This window comes from Neodiprion lecontei, chromosome 3, assembly GCF_021901455.1.
Source record: "Neodiprion lecontei isolate iyNeoLeco1 chromosome 3, iyNeoLeco1.1, whole genome shotgun sequence".
Lineage (NCBI taxonomy): Eukaryota > Metazoa > Arthropoda > Insecta > Hymenoptera > Diprionidae > Neodiprion > Neodiprion lecontei.
In genome coordinates, this window is record NC_060262.1 from 20,506,306 (window position 1) to 20,526,965 (window position 20,660).

General features: G+C 39.2%; 2 protein-coding genes across 16 annotated transcripts; one reads left to right on the forward strand and one right to left on the reverse strand.

The window, feature by feature from the left end:
* Positions 1-176: 176 nt before the first annotated feature.
* On the forward strand, positions 177-16,034 carry LOC107227762 (probable serine/threonine-protein kinase DDB_G0282963). 14 transcript variants are annotated; one of them, XM_046735751.1, is made up of 7 exons: positions 177-566; positions 3,083-3,145; positions 5,007-5,358; positions 8,515-8,630; positions 10,446-10,721; positions 13,523-14,168; positions 14,536-16,034. In XM_046735751.1, coding segments are annotated over exons 3-7 (1,044 nt in total). In that variant the 5' UTR covers positions 177-566; positions 3,083-3,145; positions 5,007-5,357; the 3' UTR covers positions 14,541-16,034. The 14 variants fall into 14 exon arrangements, with proteins under 14 accessions (XP_046591707.1, XP_046591709.1, XP_046591710.1 ...); XM_046735752.1 differs by lacking the exon at positions 177-566 and adding an exon at positions 3,576-3,738 and having other exon boundaries at positions 3,084-3,145; XM_046735753.1 differs by lacking the exon at positions 8,515-8,630.
* Positions 15,771-18,633, reverse strand: LOC107227761 (26S proteasome non-ATPase regulatory subunit 4). 2 transcript variants are annotated; one of them, XM_015668988.2, is made up of 6 exons: positions 18,511-18,633; positions 17,534-17,674; positions 17,317-17,428; positions 16,652-17,026; positions 16,295-16,577; positions 15,771-16,123 (listed from the first exon to the last, which is right to left on the reverse strand). In XM_015668988.2, the coding sequence occupies exons 1-6, from the start codon at positions 18,534-18,536 to the stop codon at positions 15,933-15,935; spliced, it is 1,128 nt and encodes a 375-aa protein (XP_015524474.1). In that variant the 5' UTR covers positions 18,537-18,633; the 3' UTR covers positions 15,771-15,932. The 2 variants fall into 2 exon arrangements, with proteins under 2 accessions (XP_015524474.1, XP_046591702.1); XM_046735746.1 differs by lacking the exon at positions 18,511-18,633 and adding an exon at positions 17,776-17,846.
* Positions 18,634-20,660: the final 2,027 nt, after the last annotated feature.

Here is a 20,660-nt window from a genome sequence, read left to right on the forward strand (position 1 = left end):
GTAAGTGACAAACACGCGCATTGGAATAGCCGCCGGGAGCTGATAGCGACGTTTCTGGTGCGATGGGTAAATGTGCTGGAGGGGGGTTGGAGGGGGGGAGGGGGCGGTGAGGGGCGGAGGGAGAGGGGGGTGGGGGGAGGCTCTTATCGCGTTGAATATCGCACTTGTGTTCCGCACGCCGGCTAGTATCGGTTAAACAGGTGACAGAAGTGCCTAATAGCCAACCACGTTTGGTGCTATTTAGTTTCATCAGACTTTAGTGTACGTGCGCAGATGCGTGTATCCTACCTGCGATTTTCACGATTTTCACCCTCTCCTTCACATCGTATACCCACTCGCAGTGATAAACGAGATGTGAACCAAGGCACGAGACCGCTCTAATCCAACTGGTAATATCAACAGGGACGCGGTGCGGATGCGGTAATTATTTTCATATATTTTAACGAGAAATGTGTTGCAAAATTACACCTGGCGAGGTTCACAAATCCAGCTACAACGCGCTACTAGCCAGGATCGACAACATTCCGGATTATTGCATCCGAGTAAGGAAGAGAAAAGGCGTACGTGTAAGTAATGCCCGCTTGTATGTTCTCTAATATTTGCAGACATTTTGTGCGCAAAATATTTAGACATTTTTCCATGTGTGCGCGCGCGGTCATATCTTCAGATGTATCTTTCGCTTGCTCACTTCATTTAACTCGCACAGGTCTGTTACCTAAATAATGCGAAGCCTTATATTTTATCTATATACCTATAATGCCTAATTAAGAGCCGTCTTATACGACGTACGATGATTATTTTTACTGCTACTGATTGTGAGATGACGAAAAGAGTTGTTTAAATTCTCGTTTTTTTTTTTCTCTTCTCTTTGACGCATTTCCATTTTCTTCTTTTCTCTTTTTAATCCCTGTCATACAGACTCGCTTTTGCGCCAACTTTACGGCTTGTGATTATAGACGTTCCTTATTCGCGGGCTACGCCATGAAATATACGAGAGAACGAAAAATAATTATTATACGTAGAAGGAAACAAATGTGATGAACTTTTAGAAAATTCCCCAAGTTTCCACATAAGGACAAGTTGGAACTGTGCTATCCATAGATTATGGCATCTTCTCAGAGCACGTATCAGATTCTGTTCGATGCTGATTTGGAAACATTTTCGTGACTTCGTTAAGCCGCACGGAACGGTAGAGATAAGATTAATTTTTATCTTCATAAATGGTTACGATAAACATTTTCGGACACGAAGAGTTCGTGTAATAATAAAAATAATAATAATAAGAAAAAGAAGAAGAAAAGGAACAAAAACAACAACAACAAAACAAATCAACAATGATGATATCGGTATTGATACAATCAGCTCACAGATATAACTCGTTGACGCTGACGGCAAACACGAGCTTCTTTCTAAAAATCTCGGTGCATTCCTTATACCTGTATGTTTGACAAATCAAGGAAATCCAGATGCGATCAAAGTTTAATTACTGTCTGGAGAAATTATGTTTTTTTTTTTAATACCGATGAAGAGGATAAATCCATGATGTGCAGAAAAAAAGTCGCAAAAACCGTGAAACACGTTCTAATTTCTTGTCGATAAGTTCTGTAATTAATGACTTACCCAGAAATTAGAGAAATGTAATGTTACCCGAGAGAACTTTCTTTTCGTTGGACTCCGAATCGTTCGTTGGTCCGAATAAGTATACATATTGTAATTTACCCAGTATTCGATTTTAGAGGAATAAAGCTGATGCTTACATAATAATTCCGACGATGGTTACAAAATTTGAACGCCGTTCAAAAGCAACGTTAAATGTGTAATGAGAAGAAGAAAAAAAAAAAAAAACCGTTTCCCCGGATTTCATCCGTTTGTATGAAATAACGGAGGCAACCTTCTACCGCAAAATCGGTAGGAATAAAATTACCCCTTTCACGATATTCTTGCAAATTTTTCACGCTAAAATATTTAATCACGAAAATAATCGACTAATCGCAAAATCGAAGTTTGTGTTTTAGATTATGTATCTGTGAGTACGGCGTCCAAATTTTAAATCAATCGCTTACGACGTAGTTATCTCACATCTAAAGATAATAAAGTTTTCTTGAATATAAAAAAAAAAAAATGTAATAATTTTTTTTATTATCAAATATCCATTTTTGTGGCTTTTTTCGGTGCATATTTTCTGCGAACGAAATTAAGTTACCTGCGAGAGTGAAGCGGCCTAATCAAACTTGATAAAAGAAAAAAAAAAAACAAATTAAAAACAACAGTTAGAAATTTTAGCGACGTTTTCCGCGATATAAGCACGCGCGCCTTCGCGTTAAATAACTATCGTCTTCGTCCCTGAATATAATGCGATTTGCATGCCAAGGTCAGGGTAATCGCCGTCTCTTCCGCGACTCCATTGACAACGACTTTCATTCATTGTAATCTCTGATACGGTATCGATGCGAGCGCTTTTGGAGGGGGGAATAAGAGCAGCGGGTGCGCGGCGCCGCATGGATTAGAAACGGTGACGAACGGATTCCGCGTGATTATGCACTCGTGAATTAGCGAGGCGGGCTTATTATCGAGGGAAGAAAGGCCAAGCGAAAATTGAAAAACGGCTCGATCATGCGCGGGGGATATTCTGGGTGAGAAGATACGCGTTTAAAATAATAAAAACTAAACATGAGGTGCATGTGTGCTTTGGTGTGAATGCAGAATAAAAGCGCTGACGTGAAAACGTCCTTACCGTGAATTATATCAGTTGCCAAGACTCAGATCCACCGAGAAGATAACAAGAGAGATTATTTCTTTTATTGCCGCGGTCCGCAATTCCATTTATTAGATGTGCAAACACAGGTAAACCGTGTGTATCGGGCAGAACAAGAGGGCTGAAAAATTCTTGCGAATAATGCGCGAAGAGATGTCAAAAATTACTTGCCATGCACAGTGAAGGTATTCGCATATTTTTCAAATTCCCTCGCAGACGTAATTCGTCCAATCTTAAGACAGCCCGTTAATTTTCACTTACAGACAAGATAAAATAACCTCGATCGATTATAATAATTTCTCAATTCATTTCTTTGTACCGTTTCAGAGAGAAGAATATTGATCACTAAACCCAGGCTCTGCAAGAATGCTCCTGTACTGGCTGCTAGTGGTAAGTTTTACTGGAATAAGTAGACGAATAATAAAATACGACTAGGTGAAAAACAGTGCGAAAGATTAGTTACAAGTGCATTACAAGTATATTTCACAATTCACGTATAAACGTTCAATCAATCATTTAACCGACCAGTATTAAGGATGTAGTCATGCTGACTGTTATATCTCTACACACGAGTTGCCTGATATATTACAATAATAATAAAAATAATAATAATAACAACAGCAATAACTAACGCTGAGAAGGGAACCATAAAAATAAAACACATCGCTGTTACCATGTTATTGTTCTTAGTAACGTCTTAATCACTTTTCTTTTTCCATATATTTATTTTTTTCCCCTCTCTCTCCCCCCCCCCCCCTCTCGCTCTCTCTCTCTCTCTCTCTCTCTCTCTCTCTCTCTCTCTCTCTCTCTCTTTGTGAAGTATACTGCAGGGGGCTCAATTATTATCGCGAAATAAACTTCGCTAATCTGTACATACGTCGTGGATATATATATTTATACAGACCGATATATGTATAGAATGTACTGGGTATAGAACAATTCTATGTATTTTATCGTCGGTATTTTTACTACAATATAGACAAGTAGGTACATGTACAATATGACGCGGCCTCTTGTAGGTCGGCACGTAGAATAATCTATCGTTCGAAACGTTCACGCATGCGGATAAAGGCGGGGCTGATTGACGACGTCGAGGTTTCGGTTTTAAAAAAATTCTGTCACTATTATTCGATCCGAAGTGGATGTCCCAATTTCGGTGAACTTAACGGTAGGTGATCGTTGCAATTGTTATGTGAATCTTTCACTACAAATCATATTAGATACATTCGAAACGCGATAGTTTTTATATCAATTTACGTGAATTGCGTATTGGTGCTTTGAAATTTGTCGCTGAAATATTCCGACGATATGAGGAATTAATTAATGCAAATATTCCAATGCCTGATCTCCCAGAAACGTGACCCGCAAACAATTTTCAATTCACTATAATTAGTATACGTATAGTGTTTATATAACAAAAACATTCTTGCAAGTGCTCAATCATTCGTTATATCGTATTATATTTGTAAAGTCTGATCAAATGAACTGTGGAAGTCGAAGAAAATTGCAGAACAAAGTTTTAAAAGCTGTGACTCATATGAGTCGAGCTTAATTTGATAACGGATTATCTCCTTAGCATGAAAAAATCAAGAAGCCGACAACCTTCAGCTATAAAACCCCAGTGATTAATAACGTCGCCAATTATATTAATGCATAATTTTTGCACAGTAGAAACGTGTCGTATATTCTTCAAAATTTTAAAAACTCACGCCTAATTTACCCGTCAACGAATTCACTAAGAATTAACGAAAGTAAATCTTATCCTTAGGTTCTGATTCGACCTCAAGAATTTAATTTGCAAAATTGTTATGGGATATAATTCATAAGCTTATGTACTTTTTCAAAACAATATATTAACGTTGCCAAGAATTCACGTCAAGTGATTCGTGACGGATTCATTCTGGCAAAATTAATCCAATTTTTCTAAACTTACAATTAACAACCGAATTCCTTACATTTAAATTCTCAGTTTAAAATTTTTTCTATCCGCGATCAAAGGGAGACGAGGTTTTTTTCTATAAGACTCAACGTTATTGCTCGGTGCTAAACTAAGAGGAAATTGGGGCAGCCGTCTTGCATCGGAAACTTTGCCAACTAAACAAACATAATGCGCGTTAGGCAGAAGGATAAAAAACGAACAATTGCTCATGGTTTGAAAATAATTTTCGAAGAAATCGCTTTCGTCAACGTGGCCGCCTTTCTCCGCTTGTAAAATATCTTTGTTGATGAAAACCCAGATTACGTTTCAAAGGTTGGACAGAACTAGCGGAGCATCGAAGATCAAGAGACTCTCTATCTCTAGGGTCTCGCGCCAAGTGCAGAGTGAAATTGGTACTTTACGGAAAAAGTGAGGGTGAAAAATACCGAGCGAATAGATAAAAAGAGAGTGAATTAATTTGAGGGAGAAGAGAAGTGCGGAGGAGGCTCTAGGCGATTGAGGAAAGCATAGAATCTACAGTGAAAATTTGTGCCAGGTATAAAGAAGCGTGTAAATGCCTGCGCCTGCTTACATTATTCAACACACTTACCTCCGCGCTGAAGCAGCCATGCCACGTCGGAGACCCGTTTCGATGATGAACAGCCGACTGGAAGATGACATGAGAGTACGTTCTCCACCGTATTAACAACCCCCGTTCAATCACCTCACGTTAATATCTGTCTAAAATTTATTTTCCAACGCTTAACATACTCGTCTCGAGCGTGCCGCCCGCACGTGGAAATTTTTTTCACTTTAATGCGATTGCTTGTTAGTCGCAAAAACAATCATCGCATTTACCTTTCATATTGGCAATACAGCGAGAGAAAAAATTTGGAAATTTTTATCCCGCGTGCCTACATAATTTTGTTAAGAAAATGATATTTCTCCAAAGCTTCTGAAGTATTACAAAGAAAAAGAGACAAAAATTTTCGCTATTTTTTATTCTGAACCCGATTTCGGGATTTCGAGGGTTTCAACCGTCGTTGGTGAGGGGAAATTATATCCTCAAAGTACACGATAAGACTTGGCAGATTTAGCAAATCACTGCGCATGCGCGAGCTTTGTCGTATTTTCTCGCAGGCTGGTCACCTTAAGCTTCGGCTGTCAAACGCGACTTACGGAGATTATGTAGTACGACGAGAATTCTTTCAGGTTAAACGGATCTCAAATAGTTGATGTAGCGGTTTCGGAAAGCTTGGTAAACTTTTATTGTCAACCGACGGATGACCGATGACTGTTACGAGTCATTGTAACGATATTATTTAAATTTGCCACTTGGCGCGGGACAGTCTGACATCACATTCCCATTTCCGAGTAACTTGGCGCCCCTGTCTTGCAGACGAAAATATTTCCGCGGTACGATCTCGCTGACCAACAGAATTCGATTGTTGTACGCATGCGCAGTCGATCGATCAGCCTGCTAAGTTTCACCGTGTTCTTTCCGCATGCGTGTATCCTAGAAAATTTCACAAAATCGGAAAATTTTCATCCCTTTAATTTGAAACCTTTCGTATCTTGTTAGAATGATTAAGTCCAAAAACATTGTGAAAAATTTTTCCACGCAGTGTTCGCAGATTGAAGAGCTGAATTAATCGCAACACTAATCGATCGATGAATAGATAAAACAGCGTTACCTCACCGTTAACTAAAGATGTATCTATAAAGACTGCTAGCACTGAGTTGTTTTTCGTAATCGTTTGTCTAATCTGGGCGGGTTTTGGGCTAATTCTACTGCCCTGTAAGGTAAGTGTCCCAGTTATTTACCCGGTCCCAATTATTGACCATTTTTGGTTGTATATGGTTGATCCTTCGCTCTAAAATTACCAAAAAATCAATCTGTAGTGTCTAACCCTGAAGCAATTCGTTTTGATCAGGGAGAAATTCGCACTTTGTGGCGTAAAATTATAATTTTGGAAAATAAAAGGGTCAATAATTGCGTTTAAACGTGTCAATAACTGGTATACTTACCTTACTTATCGACTCGTCTTACGGGATCCCAATGTAAAATCGAGTTAGGACAATAGAACGCTGCAATTTTTGCCTCCGTCTTTCAGCCCCCTTACCCTCACCGTAAAATCCACAACCCCGTCAGTCACATATTTTTCCACTCCATATTTTGGCCTAAGTTATGTTACTCCGGGGGTTTTTGGGGTCGCTTATGACGAATCTGAGGTCGGAATTTGATAATTTCCAAATAAAAGATAGCGGATCCAATATGGCGGATGTAAAATCAAAAAAAAAACTATCGAAATTCGATGATTTTTACCGAAACTTTTTGCTCGGGGGTTCACAAAGTCATGCGACGTAACCGAGATAGTTTAAAGGTGTAAATAAGCTGTGATAAGGCTAAACCATGAAAATTTTTGAGGCTGAACGCTGAGCATTCCACTGTGACTGAAAGGGATAAGGCTAGCAGTCTTTATTTAAGAATCTCAGGGCTGATGGAAGTTACCCGCCTCGTATAATTACCCTAGATTCTTCTTATTGCTAACTTCATTTTTTATAGACCTAGCTTCTGCTTATTCAAGAATTTCGACACCACGAACCTTACGTGCCTGCGGTTAATTCAGCTAGTCAATAAATCATATCAACAATATCATTAGGTGCGATTTCATAATTGGAGCACCGCATACGCGTAGGCGACTTGAGCATGTAGTAGTCTGTTGTTCGTTAGTCGTTGTAGCACAAACGCACTGATCTGCTTCCATGTAAATAATATGTAGTTTTTGGCGAACGGTTATAAAGTTCGATTGGAAATCGGAGTTGAATTGTGGATGTACGTGCAGGTAGACCTCACCGCATTTGTCCATGCTTAGTAAGCACCGCAATAATTCGATAAAGTTATGCATAGTCAACAGAAAGACAAAATTGTTTTTTGCTCATGGAAGACTCAGAAATTTATACAGCCATTTATTTTTCTAACTGTAATCTGAGTGAAGGTGCAGAACGTACACGAGGACTCGAATCGTGATCTGGTTGTTTCGAAAGAATCACTCCTCTCGATTCACGTCGCACATATCTTACACGTCACACCTCTTGGTCATCCCGTCCTTCGCCCTAGAATGCAAGATTGCAAGAAGGATCGAAAGACAAAATCGTGACTTTTGTGTGGAAAATTACACAATACTAAATTGCGGGATTCATTGTGTGCCCATAGATGAAAGTAACTGATGGTGTAATGATCCTGATCCTCAACAATATCTCATTATTATTTTGAACGGTTTGTTCATACAGAAGATATTATATATTAAACGCGTCGTCAAGTGTGTGTGTATTAGAGTGGTCCTTAATATGGTTGCGATCAATTTTAGTTGCTCTCATCGGCAAAATGTTTCGAAATATACATATATTTTTTTTTTAATTCAGCGAATTCCCCAAACTCCTATATCAATTCTAAATTCTGCCCAAAAAACTTGGACTTTTTTTCGTATCTATGTCTTGTTTAAAGATATTTGTGGTAAATTTCTTATCCGTATAGCCGTAGAGATTCGATTAAAATTTTAGCGATTATAGAAAAAGTATTAGCCGCGAAGTGTGAAAAAAATTTGAGGTTTAAATGGAAAAATTCTAGGGTTTCAAAGTAAAGTTTTGTTTCCAAAAACCTGTTAGATTTCCAACGAATGGCTGTAGGTAAGAAATATACCATGTATAAAATTTTTTGACTTGACAAGTTCAAGGGCTTCGCAGTGGCAGGATTAAATTAGGGACCTTCAGTTTTAGCAAAATTAAAATATTCTATAAAAAATTATTCCGAGAACGGCCATATTAAGGACCGTCCTAGTGTGTATATTTTCAGAAACATTAAAAATGCGAGGATCAGAAGCTACGTTGGCATCCCGTGAAGGATTATACCAGCCAAGACAGATGGACGACAGTATCATCCCGTATGACCTCAAAGTACGTCAAAAGAAAAAAAAAAAAAGACATAAGAACGACCTCGTAGTTGCTGAAGCTGAAATAGCAAAAAAAGGCAAATCTTAACTTTTTGTCTCGAATTCAAAGGTTTAAAAAAAAAAGAGATAGAGAAAGAGATGGAACCCACAGCTTGTTTTTCTGAACTTGCAATTGTCACGCACTTGATGATTACTTTATGAATTGTGCGCTCGCACCTGTTGATCAGCTTTTTGCAAGCTCAGTGTAACACGCTTAATGTATACTGCTGGAAGCTTGGCAAATACATGTATGCATGTGAAAATCAAGTACACAAGAACGAAAGAGTCCCGTGTGTGTATAACCGTTCTAACGAAGCGTTTCAACAAATTGTTACCTGCATAAAACGTACACGCAAATAACGCTCGCTTATCTAATCAGAACGATATTCCGAAAAATGTGGAAGGTTGTCGCTACAAAAGTTTCACCTCTACTCTGGTTTGTCATTCCTCAACTTTTATCCCGTGTTATGATACCTTGCCTAGCCTTGCCTGCACTTATTGACTCAATGCAAATATTTATGTATCACAACGGGTGTGTATTTACATGCATACTATCCTTGCAATAATTTATTTTCATCGGTTCACCGCTCTCACGGCTTACTCATTACGGAACGACGATATTCCCAATCGGTATAAGCTGGTCTGCCTGCACGTCTGCATCTCTGAAATGCGACACTTTCGTCGACATTCGGTGTATTATTGGTGTCAGTGTAATATTCAGACGTAACTTTTGTGTCACCGTTGAGATGGAATTCTTCTCCTCTCTTTATTTCTTTCCTTTTCTTTTGCGAAAAACACACGCGAACTGCTGACATTCGGTAACAATAACTTGGCGTAAGTCTCTCGATGATGCGCCTGCGGTAGAATGCATAAAAATTCATTTGTTCAATGTAATGTATAGAACATGTAGCATGGACAGCACATTCTGATTTGGCAGTTTCGTTGTTCTCTTCTACGTATGTACAATGCACTGATTTTCGGAACGTTTTGCACGAAGCCGATCAGCTGGGATTTTATTTTTTTTTTTTGGAATTTATGATGCAGGTGAGCCTCGAGAAATTTCGTGAAACTCACCGCAAATAGGCAACCGCAGATACATTTTGTATTCCTGCGTATTCAAAATGTACTTACGATTGCCTACTTTCTGGCGGTGAGTGTCGAATTTTACAAAAGACCCCGGTTATGTAATTGTTTCCAGGTTAAAAATTCGTGCTAAATTTTATAAAAAAAAAATACGTATTGTATTTCCGTTCCTTGTGTCAAATTTTTTCACATTATGTGCAGGCTTGAAAAGTACTCTATATTTATTGACAAATTCTAAATTTCAGAAATATCGATCACTGAAGTATTTTTAAAGAAATTCACATTTACGAAATTGAAAATTTCTCAAACAAATCCCTCTCGAATTCTATAAAATTCGATCCAACGTTACTGCGACTGCAGGAACTAACGACATGTTACAAATTATTGATAAGAAAATCTTGTTAAAATTTTCCATTTTGTACAACTCGATGAATGTCACTGCACAGTAGTAAGGCCCCTTTCGAATGACACTTCGACATTACGAGGCCCATCGACATACAAAATCAAAACAATATATTGGTAACGTGACTGATCAGGCTGAAGTTAAATGTACCGTGCCCCGTATCAGTAATCACGCAATTACCTGTTTCGCAAAGTTGTGCAACAGCCCAAGCTTGTGAAAAATCTAGGCGTTGCGTTGCCTATCACCTGCCATCGCTTATTCCGTAATTAACAATTAACAAAAATGAAATTGAAGGAGGCCGACTGCTCGGGTCGAGCTCTGGCTACTCTCGTCGTCGCCTGGGTCGGTGCAGCCTTGGTAGCCTCGGTGCTCCTTAAATGGACACACATGTGGGTGGCCCTCGCTGTTCTGACCCTGCTTTTCCTCGCCGCTTGCGGCTATGCAGCTTGCGACGCCCGAAGGACCCACGAACGGGCCTTGGCAAGGGAGGAACAACGGCAACTCGAACGACGCCGCCGGAGGGAACAGCAACTGGAGTCCGTCGGCGGGGGGATCGACAATTATCCAGAGGTAGGTGCGATACGCCGAGACATCGACGTATCCAGACATTTTTTATCGCATCTGCGTGAAAAGTGGGGCTTTGCGTGGCAGTTTAGCGGGATGTAATTGTAGGCAATTGCATCTCAGTGTTGCAAAGATAGGTTCGCGCATGCGCAGTTTACGATTGGTTCACTTTCGTTCCTAGGAAGATCGCTTTTGTCCTTAGGGAGAAGAAATTGAACACTCGCGTGCCGTAAAACTACAACGCAAAACTACATCACTTTTAATTCACTCGTTAGAAAGACTGTAGTAATATTCTATTGTCATCTCAAGGGTGGTGGTCACTCTTTCCGTATAAGTGGCAGCTATTCAAAGTTGACTTAAGAATTGAGTACGAAAGACTGACCACCCCTCAAAGACTTTATACCAAAAACATTTATCGTTCGTCGCCACTGCAAAATCTTTGACTCACTGACCAAAGGTTTTACATACTTCGCACCCCGGCGACAAGGGTGGAACAACTAAAAAATTGGGATATATCAGTAGGAGCAAATAACTGTGAGTGACGGATAATTTTTCAACTACAGAAATGTCACTTTTCAAGCTTATAGGTTCGACGTTTGCAAATTCAAATATGGTCTCAACTCAAAAATGCCAATTTTTGAGTTGTGTCACTCTTGTCGCCGGGGTGCGACTTGTTTTTAATACTGTACACCTATATCATGGTTGAATTAATAACAGAAACGTATACTTTACAGAAAATTTTGAGCGAAACTTTTTAATAATTAATTGTATAAAATCCAAGTTTTTAAACGGTCAAAGCTGATCAAACATTTCCGTGCCATTTGTGGCCAGCCTTCATTCGTGTGCAAGTGATGTGGACATGAATGGATCAATGAATAGCCAGCCGCGGGACTAATTAGGTCTCAAAAACGCTACGACTACTCTACATTCATTTTCTCTGCTGCGGTCGATTTATCGTTTATTTGTCCGATATAATGCAGTAAATACACATCAATTTCAAAGTTAAATGTGATATGATCAATTTTGTCAAAAGTAGTACAATTGATTATGTTGTTTGAAATATAAATTATAAGTTTTTCATTAATTCTGTGGACAAATTTAAAAGACGCGTTTGTGTTTCTATCTTTCATTTGCACTATAGATAGTTAAACCGTATCTCACGATTCCACGACATTGTGTTATCAAAGATTATATTTATACTAAGTTTTTTCTCCAAAGATCGTATACATACAAAAGTAGACGAAAAAAAAAAACCCGAATCATCGAGACAAAACAATGTCTTTGAACTTGACAAGTTAAAGTCATTATAATTAACAATTTGGAGCAGCTTTAACCGAGATGATATTTCAGAAGTTTATTTGAGTACACATCCCTCTGGTTAAGAATGAAAGTTCAGTCTGTGACATTAGTTTGCTTTTCTTTTTCCGCCTTTTCTTTTGTTGTAGCATCCACGAAATACTTACTTCTGTTTGCTCAACTTATGATTGCACAAGTCTGCATCAATAAAGTCAATGGAAAATGTTTCAAATTTCTAAATATACTTATTACAACCATTCTCGTTAGCAGATATTTTATAGCTTCCAATACTAATTTTATTGGCGCATGAACGGGTTAAATGGGTGATCGGGTACATATCCCCTACTTATTTTTGTTCTTGCAAATGCAATTAATTGCATTCAAATACCTGTGAGCAATAGTTTTCTAATTATAAATAGCTTATAACTTTCAACCTCTATAATTTTTGACCATTCTAAACCCGACTCAATCGGACAGAATGCATTTTTCATTAGTAGCCATGAGAATTATCTTCCAATTCGTTTCATTCGAATATCTCAACATACGAAACTGCAAAACTACCACTGGAGATACCCAATTTTGGGGATTGATTTCATCGGCTTAAACCATTTATGCGCCAATAAAAAAAAGACGTGTCACTTAGATTTCGATGAAGAATAATATATCCTAAAATGAACAAAATCTGCACGGGACACCTCGAGACCTTTCCTTGTCAGTCCGTCCATTTATCCGAATTACCCGGATACTCGAACGATTCGGATACTCGAATTATCCAGTTTTGAAGTTTCATATCTGACGAATCGAAGTAATTCATCGGATATCCGAATATCCGAATAACTCGGATCCACGATTAAGCACTACCTCCTACGGACATATCAAATAATCATTTTCTCGGAATTGGAATATTTTATTTCATTGTGTCCCGAGAAGAAATGGCGAAACTTAGCAGGCTCAGTGACTGCGCATGTGTAAAATAATTGAACTCTATCGGTCGGCAAGATGAAGGATCGTACAGTATCAATATTTCCTTCGCAAGGCAGGGGTACCACCAGATACTCGAAATGGAGAATGAGATGTTAAATTTCTCCAAAGATGTCAAAATAATGCCGTTACGTTGACTCGCAGCAGTCATCAGTCAGTTGAAAATAAATGTTTCCTCAGCCATCCCGAATCGCTAGAACAACTATTTGAGATTTATATAGCTTAAAAATTTTGCATAGGTTAAATAACTTTCACAAGTCTCGTTTGACAGCTGTGGCTTAAGGTGGCAGACCTGCATGAAAATTTTCCAAAGCTCACACATGCGCAGTCGGAGGCTCGACCTGCTTAGATTTAAATGTTTTCCTCTCGCCTCTCGATACAATATCCCGACATTTCCTGAGATGACTCGGCTCCAAAAGCCCGCTGGCGGGAAGTTACGGAGAGACTACCGCATACGAACTCGAAGAGCATACCCACCACCGGAGCATCTCTACCACCATTTAATATCTCTCGATCATTATTTGTCACAGATAATAAACCCGCCGGAATACCAAACGTACTGGGTATCGGACCTGCCACCCTCGTACAACATGGCGGTGAATACGACGGGCAGCGTCGGCGGAGCAACAACGGGACCGGAAGTTGATACCGAGGCGCAGTCGATCACAGCACCGAGGCTGTCGAACCCGCCGCCATACGCTGTCGCGATACAGGCAGAGCCGCTGCTTCTGCCGATCCAAAATGCACTCCAGAGCGGGATGTGCGGGGGGGGAATCCAGCCATCGGTACACGGGGGGTCCCAAAATTCGGGCCCCCAAACGGCACAGGAAGGCGGGCAGACCAGCTCACACAGCGGGAATTCCGGCCTCCAAAACAACCAAAGCATGAATACGGCCCCCCGGTTTCTGGCGCCTCCACCCCCGGTCGTCGGGGACGAAGACAAGGTCGGCGAGGGGCCCGAGAATGGGCAGAACACGGGCAGCGTAGCTCAGACACGAACCCAGTATCTGGCGTCCATCATAAACTCAACCTTCGGCAGGACCAGGAGGGTCAACAACGGAGACCAGAATATTTCCCTGGGAAACGGGCAGACCGAGAGCCAAAACAATCGTAACAATATTAACAATAACAACAACGTCACCGGACAACCACCCCAATACCCTGCACGGCTATCAGGTAGTTTCTCCAGTAATGTCGTTGACTCGACATAGTATTTTTCAGTAGCAAAAGACGGAAGGAGGCGCAAAAAACTTAAAGATTTTTAGTTTATTACAAATTATGTGGTGAAAGATATTTCGTTGAATTTAAAAAAAAAAATCTAACATTTTTTAGGAAACTTGAAAGACGATCGTAGTTTTTGAATAGAATTTTTCGTAGAATTTTGTGATTCTTCTTACGATCAGATGGATTTTCATGCCTCGGTTCAACTAGTATGTATTCGGAAAATCGGGGAAATATCGTGATAGGGGTCTGGCAAACTTGGAAGTCAGGGAAATTCAATATGCCAAACGAATCGCTGTGTAACAAATAGTTTTGTTTTTAGACTGATGAGACGAACAACACGTCTTCAATCGCCGTGCACAGTCGATTCCCGGGTACGGGGTTGCCGAGAAATTGAAGCAGGATTGTTTAATTGGACCTCACGAGTTTCTAAATAATATGTATAAATACTACATACCTGCAACATGGACGTCGGAAAGTGGATATTTATAGGCATTCAGTTACAAGTAAGCGGATAAATGCGACTATATGTAACTGAATTCAAGAGTCACCGAGTTCCTTCATTCGCGCAATGTTTACACTATAATCGGTATACATCTTTGCGTTAAAGTATTTTTTCAACTTGTTTAAGCCCTAAACGTAAGATATCGTATGAACGAGACTTATGTAAATAATAACTCTTGATACATATACTATAACAAAGAAGAGAGAAACAAATCCAATGTCTCGTCAAAAATATATATTCATATGTGCAATTTTTCAATCAACCATTTAGATTTTTATACACTTACCTAAGTCACCATCGATTACCTGCTGTGCCTTAAAATAAATCTCATTTACATTAAGGACGCCCCGGCAAGAAAAATTGTATTACGTCTATATTACTAGAAATTTTCAATTTATAAACTTCAAGGGAATAGCTTTATTTCAGACCTGTGGTCGTTATTGGACGAGAATACATGTAATGTTCCTTGATTCACTTTTCCCTCGTATGCCTATCTTAGCCATAACAGCTTTGATGAAAGCATAATTTCCTACGAAACTTCTATTGATTTAATAAAAACAATAATTCTATAATTAATTTCATAGAACAATGATAGTAAAATTTTCAAAATAGATCTTCTTGTGCTTAAAACCTTGTTCACATGGTTTTTACCAAATATTGCCGTTTTGAGTTAAGAAGATTATCCTGGTAACAATACGAATAAAATGAACCAACGTCTGAGAAATTTGACTAGTTTAAATTTACTCCGTATATTTGTGCAATATTTAGTTGCCCTATAACTGGTGATTGGCTACGTGCATAAAATCGATATTTATAAACTTGTTTATTGAAATCACGTGCTATTTAAGACTATAGGTAATGACAACACGCGATAGATGATTATAAATGTATCCCATTGTTTATGCTCAATTTTTTAAAACAAACATGAACTTATAATTCACTTGAGACTGGTACTGTTGTTATCATTATTGTTCTAATAACGATTCTTTAGTTTACTCAAACTTTTATTTTTTTACCAGCAATTCGAAAAAATAACGAAAAAGGTGATAATGTTATTTCCACAAAATCGATGATGTGTATTTCATTATCATATCGAAGCTTCCACAATAAACCATTACACAGTGGCTTAACGAGTATCAAATAATCTTAAATGAACTTTTCATTATAGTAGTTAGGTAAGTATTATTATATTTATTTCATCTAAGCAATATCCCTCATTTCTTCTCCTTATCTTGTTTATCCTTGTTTTGTTGCAAGGAACCGACTGCCTGACGAACTGCCTCCGACTGTGGATCGACTCCGGGTAAATTTTCAAGTACGGATTGCAAAAACGCTGGATCCGACATTACTGCTGCATAATCCTCTTCCACATCCATGGCCTCGTCCTTTCCTGTTTCAGGCTCCTCTGAAAATATTCGCATATTGAATAACATTTTCTTCTCAGTCATTCGTCACTTTGAATAACAAAATAAAACTTTAACAGTGCAAAATATTTCTCGCCGAATTCGAATGAACAAAATATGAAATGACTTGAAAAAGAACCGCGTAGTAAGCGCCCAAACAATGCAATGCTCACGTTGATCCTGCATCGACATTTGCATGGCAAAAGCAATCTGCTCCTCCTCACTCATGTGCGCGAAGTCGGGAACGTTTCCTGTAGTCGTTACAACGGCTTCTGCCGGTGAGCTTGTATCTTCGGCCCCTTCAAGGGACATGGCCAAGGCGCGTTTGAGCATCGCTTCCTCGTTAGGAGCCTCTTTGATGGTCTCTGGCTGCTTAGCAGGTGTGTCAGTCGCCTGAGCTCGCCGAGCCTCGTCCTCCTGCCTCTGTCGCTGCTCCTCCATAGATACACGAAGTGCCTGATACCAGAAAATAAGGTGGATAACGAATGAACTAAAAAAATCCATTTTTGATTGTAGCTTCTAACGCGTACCAACGCCAGTTCAGGATCTTCGTTGGGGTCCACACCAAATTCGAATGCTGCACCGCCCATCCCAGCTGCCCCCATTCCATCCTCTCCCTGGATTATTGGTGAGGATATCAAAGCGTCTGAGAGGTGGGGTCCAGGTGGAACGGTTACCAAGTGACTGCCAGTGCCGTCCTTGCCGTTCAAAGCATTTATGAACGAAGTCAAGACCTCGTTGTTGATTGTTTCTTCGCCAAAGCTTATTATGTCTACGTTCACTTTCTCTTTTTTTAAACGCTTGGCAAGCTTTACTAACTCCTTTTCATCCAACTGAATTGGACTTCCGACAAATGCGACTATTCGCATTTTATGGTTCTTTCCTTGGCGATGCTTCAGAGCCAGCTAAAATATGGTATATAAACTTGAGACCAAGAAATTGGGCTATTTTGTAAGTACAATAATTCAGTAAAATACTTTTTTTTCACAATGATTTTGTGAGAATTACTTTTGCAAATGGCTAGACTTGTGTGTTGGAATTGCGTTATATGCAAACTGCAGAAAATACTCTATTTAGGTTCTCAACTAGTGGAGCATTATCCTATTATTTTTTCATATCCATAAGATAAGAAAAAATATGGAATAAATCTATGTTTTTCAAGTGGCAAAAAACACAATCTGAAAGAATAGCTTACATGAGCAATTCTGATGCCAGTGATCAGACTCAAGTTTCCATTAGGCTGTACTTGATGAAGTTTGGATAGAATACGTCCCACATCGCTGGTCAGCGTGGCTAATACTTCAACACTAGACAAAAGCAAACCAAGAAATTTTGTAGCAAAGGCAGATAATCAATGGATGATGAGGAATAAAACAAGGATAAATATTTTTTCTGACTTGCACTTTACTTACTTAGCAAGAGTTATAAGTCCTACGTTGTTTTCAGGGTTGGATCGGGTCTTGGAATGGCATACTAAGTTGACGGCATCTTGTTGAGCCTGCAAGCGGGTCGGAAGAAAATCTCCATTTCTCATGTAGTCGCTGTTGTCGACACTGGAAAGAATATATCACCAATATTAAATATAAAATCAATAAGTCAAGTCGCAAATTTTTCGCAAACTGTGAAGTACTCTTGTATAAAAATGGAGAATGACCAGATAAAACTAAAGATGTGACAATGGGTTACAGCTGTATCGGGTTGTTGGGACATGATTCTTGAAATTTAATTAATCTAGGTTTTCATCCACTTCAAATAATGAAAATCCCTGAAAGTAGTTCAATGAATGCTAGCCAAATAAACTGCAGGAAAAGTGTGTATATCCTATTCTATTGTATTTACATATCATTTCATCTTGCTGATCGGTTGCTTTCTTACTTAATGTCACAGTTGTTTGTACAAAGTAAATAAAATTTGATTCACATCTACTCATCGCTGTTGAGATGAGATAAAAATAACGGATCAAGAAAAGTGTTGAAACCAATAGACGACTGTAAATTAGGCCAAAGTCACGCCTGGTCAAATTGTTCGTTTGAGAGAATAAGATAACCTAAAAAGGTAGATTGGTGAGGAAAAAAATGGATCAGTGGGATTTCCGAATAAATTGCAGCGCGGTTGATTGTAGGGTAAAAATTTGTAAGAATTTGCGTGAAGTCATAGAAGGGTGAATTGCAGAAGCCTTTTATATACGGCGACACGAAGCCGTTCAACTTTGCATTGTCACTCCGAAAAACACCGAACGAACAACGCGCCGCTCATCCGACTTATAAGCTCAATTTGAACATAATGCACATTTTCAAAACCGGTGTCCGACTAGTTTTCAAAGGTGTCAATCAAACCCCATCAGATATTTCGGTAGTTATCCTTAATTCGTTAATATTTGGCCGCTCACCATATCATCGTACTTTCAAGCACCATCTTGAATATACTGGTCCGTATTCCAACGTTCCCGTTGTCATACAGCGACCTGCATTACTTGCGCTAATATAAAATATAGGTATATTCAGTGATTGACACTGCTGTAGCATCCGACCTTAGAACATGTACGACTGGTAGCTACCCATGCCATCAACCTCGTGAAAACTGTGGCCGTAGTAATAAGAGAAGAAGATATGTATTCCCGGGCTACTCTGAATGTTCCGTCTCACTCACTCTGGATGTGATCGGCTGATTGTGAGAGGAAACGTATCGGCCTACCAGGTTGTAGAGCGAGAGAAACAAGTTGTATATGGCGTAAATGCTCTTACTCCATGAATCCTCATTTCATTCCTGCGCTACACTTTCCGCATACGCGAGGTTACCTCGGGTAATACATGCTTTCCTTTCTATTTCATAACCCTCGTTAACCACGCCTAACTTCAGTACGAGAATCTAGTGATAAACCGAAGGGTACTAGATAACGCCTACTCCAATCTAACTATACATCGCAAAATTCCAAATAGATTTCTGAGAGCCAAGCAGCATCAGTCGTTTCCGAGCGATCGGAGCGGAATCATGCGTTCTCAGCATCGGTTCAACATTTAGACCGCGTTGTTCAGGTTGTGTCACCTTGTTCGATCAGTGTATTTCCACCTTTCTCATCTGTGAATAATACACGAGGAGCAGCGTGTAGCCTGAATAAAAACCGAGTAACTGCAATAAAAATAACTCGCGAACGTCGAAGGTGCATTTCGTATCCGGAGTTTTCATTGTTTTGTGTGACTTCAGATTTCAGTGATGTGTATTTTGTCTCTGTGCAGCGCGTGTCAGTTTTATTATTTTTTTTTGGCTTCTTTTCGGCAAATGCGCAGTTGCATTGTTAGCACGATTATTCAGTCGGTTCAAACCATTATATGGTTCAAACAGACAGCAACAGCACAAAAAGTGAGTGTAGAATCTGTGAGTGTTATTGTGGTGTGGATTTTTAGACTATAAAAGACTAGTGAAGATCTGTATGATGTAAAAAGTGCGTCGCTTCACCAATAAACCTGAGATGCCACAAGAACTACTACGTGTAAAAGTGTGGAGCAGCCCAGATTCCAGGTAACAATACTTATTTTAATTATTGATTGATAATTCAAGGCGGTCATTTAGAGCCGAACTTTTGTTCTTGCATGACATGCGATGCATAAATATGAAAATAGACAGCAATTAATCTGAAAAGTAAAAAGCCTATTTGCTAAATTAATTCAAGTGTCGTGTTTTGTTTTTTTACAGATTTAAGCAGAGACTTCCAAGTAACTTTTCCATTTCTCGGCAACGTTGGTGAGTTTGCATGTGTTAGGTTATGGGTATTTCCCTGGGATTCCTTTGTCACGTGGCGTGGCGGTAACAATTGTTACACAAATCTTCGATTTTTTAGCTGCATGGATAGGCTCATTCACGATCGCAACGTGCTTGACTTTCAGTCGGATCATTTTTTTTTTCGCAATGCAATTAAACGTAGCTTACTTAAAGTTAGACGTTTTACACGTTGCTAAAAGTGGAATGAGCATCGCGACAGGTAACCATCGCTTACTCGGCACTCGCGAGATCGAATTGTGTTTCGTAACTTACGTTATAATCTACGTTTGAATTTACGGATGATGCCGTTTAAGTGGTGGGTTCACCTGAGGTTTGAACATATTCAATTATTCACGTTATTGTTAAATTGATAAAATTCCAAAGTCTGGCATAACGCAACGTAATCAAATTGCATTTTATATTATATATCATTTTCAATCTTTTAACAGCAACATGTATTGATCAACTGCAGGTTTAGCTCGCTTAGGAAAATGCTAATTGGCATACAGGATGTATTTAATTAATTTTACAAAAGGTTAATGTACCGATAGTCTGCCAACATTTACTAAAATAATAAATGCAATATTAGAGTTGGCGGGATACAACCGCGATACTGTATTCTGAAAAGGCAGACTACGATACAAAAACATTTTGCTCCCAACAGGTAACCAACGAAAATGTAAGTCAGTGACCACGGCGCAAATGATGAAGACTGATGTGTGTTGGAAAATATGGAGAATCGTTTAGATCGAATATAGGTATCCGGGTAGGTAGGTGGAC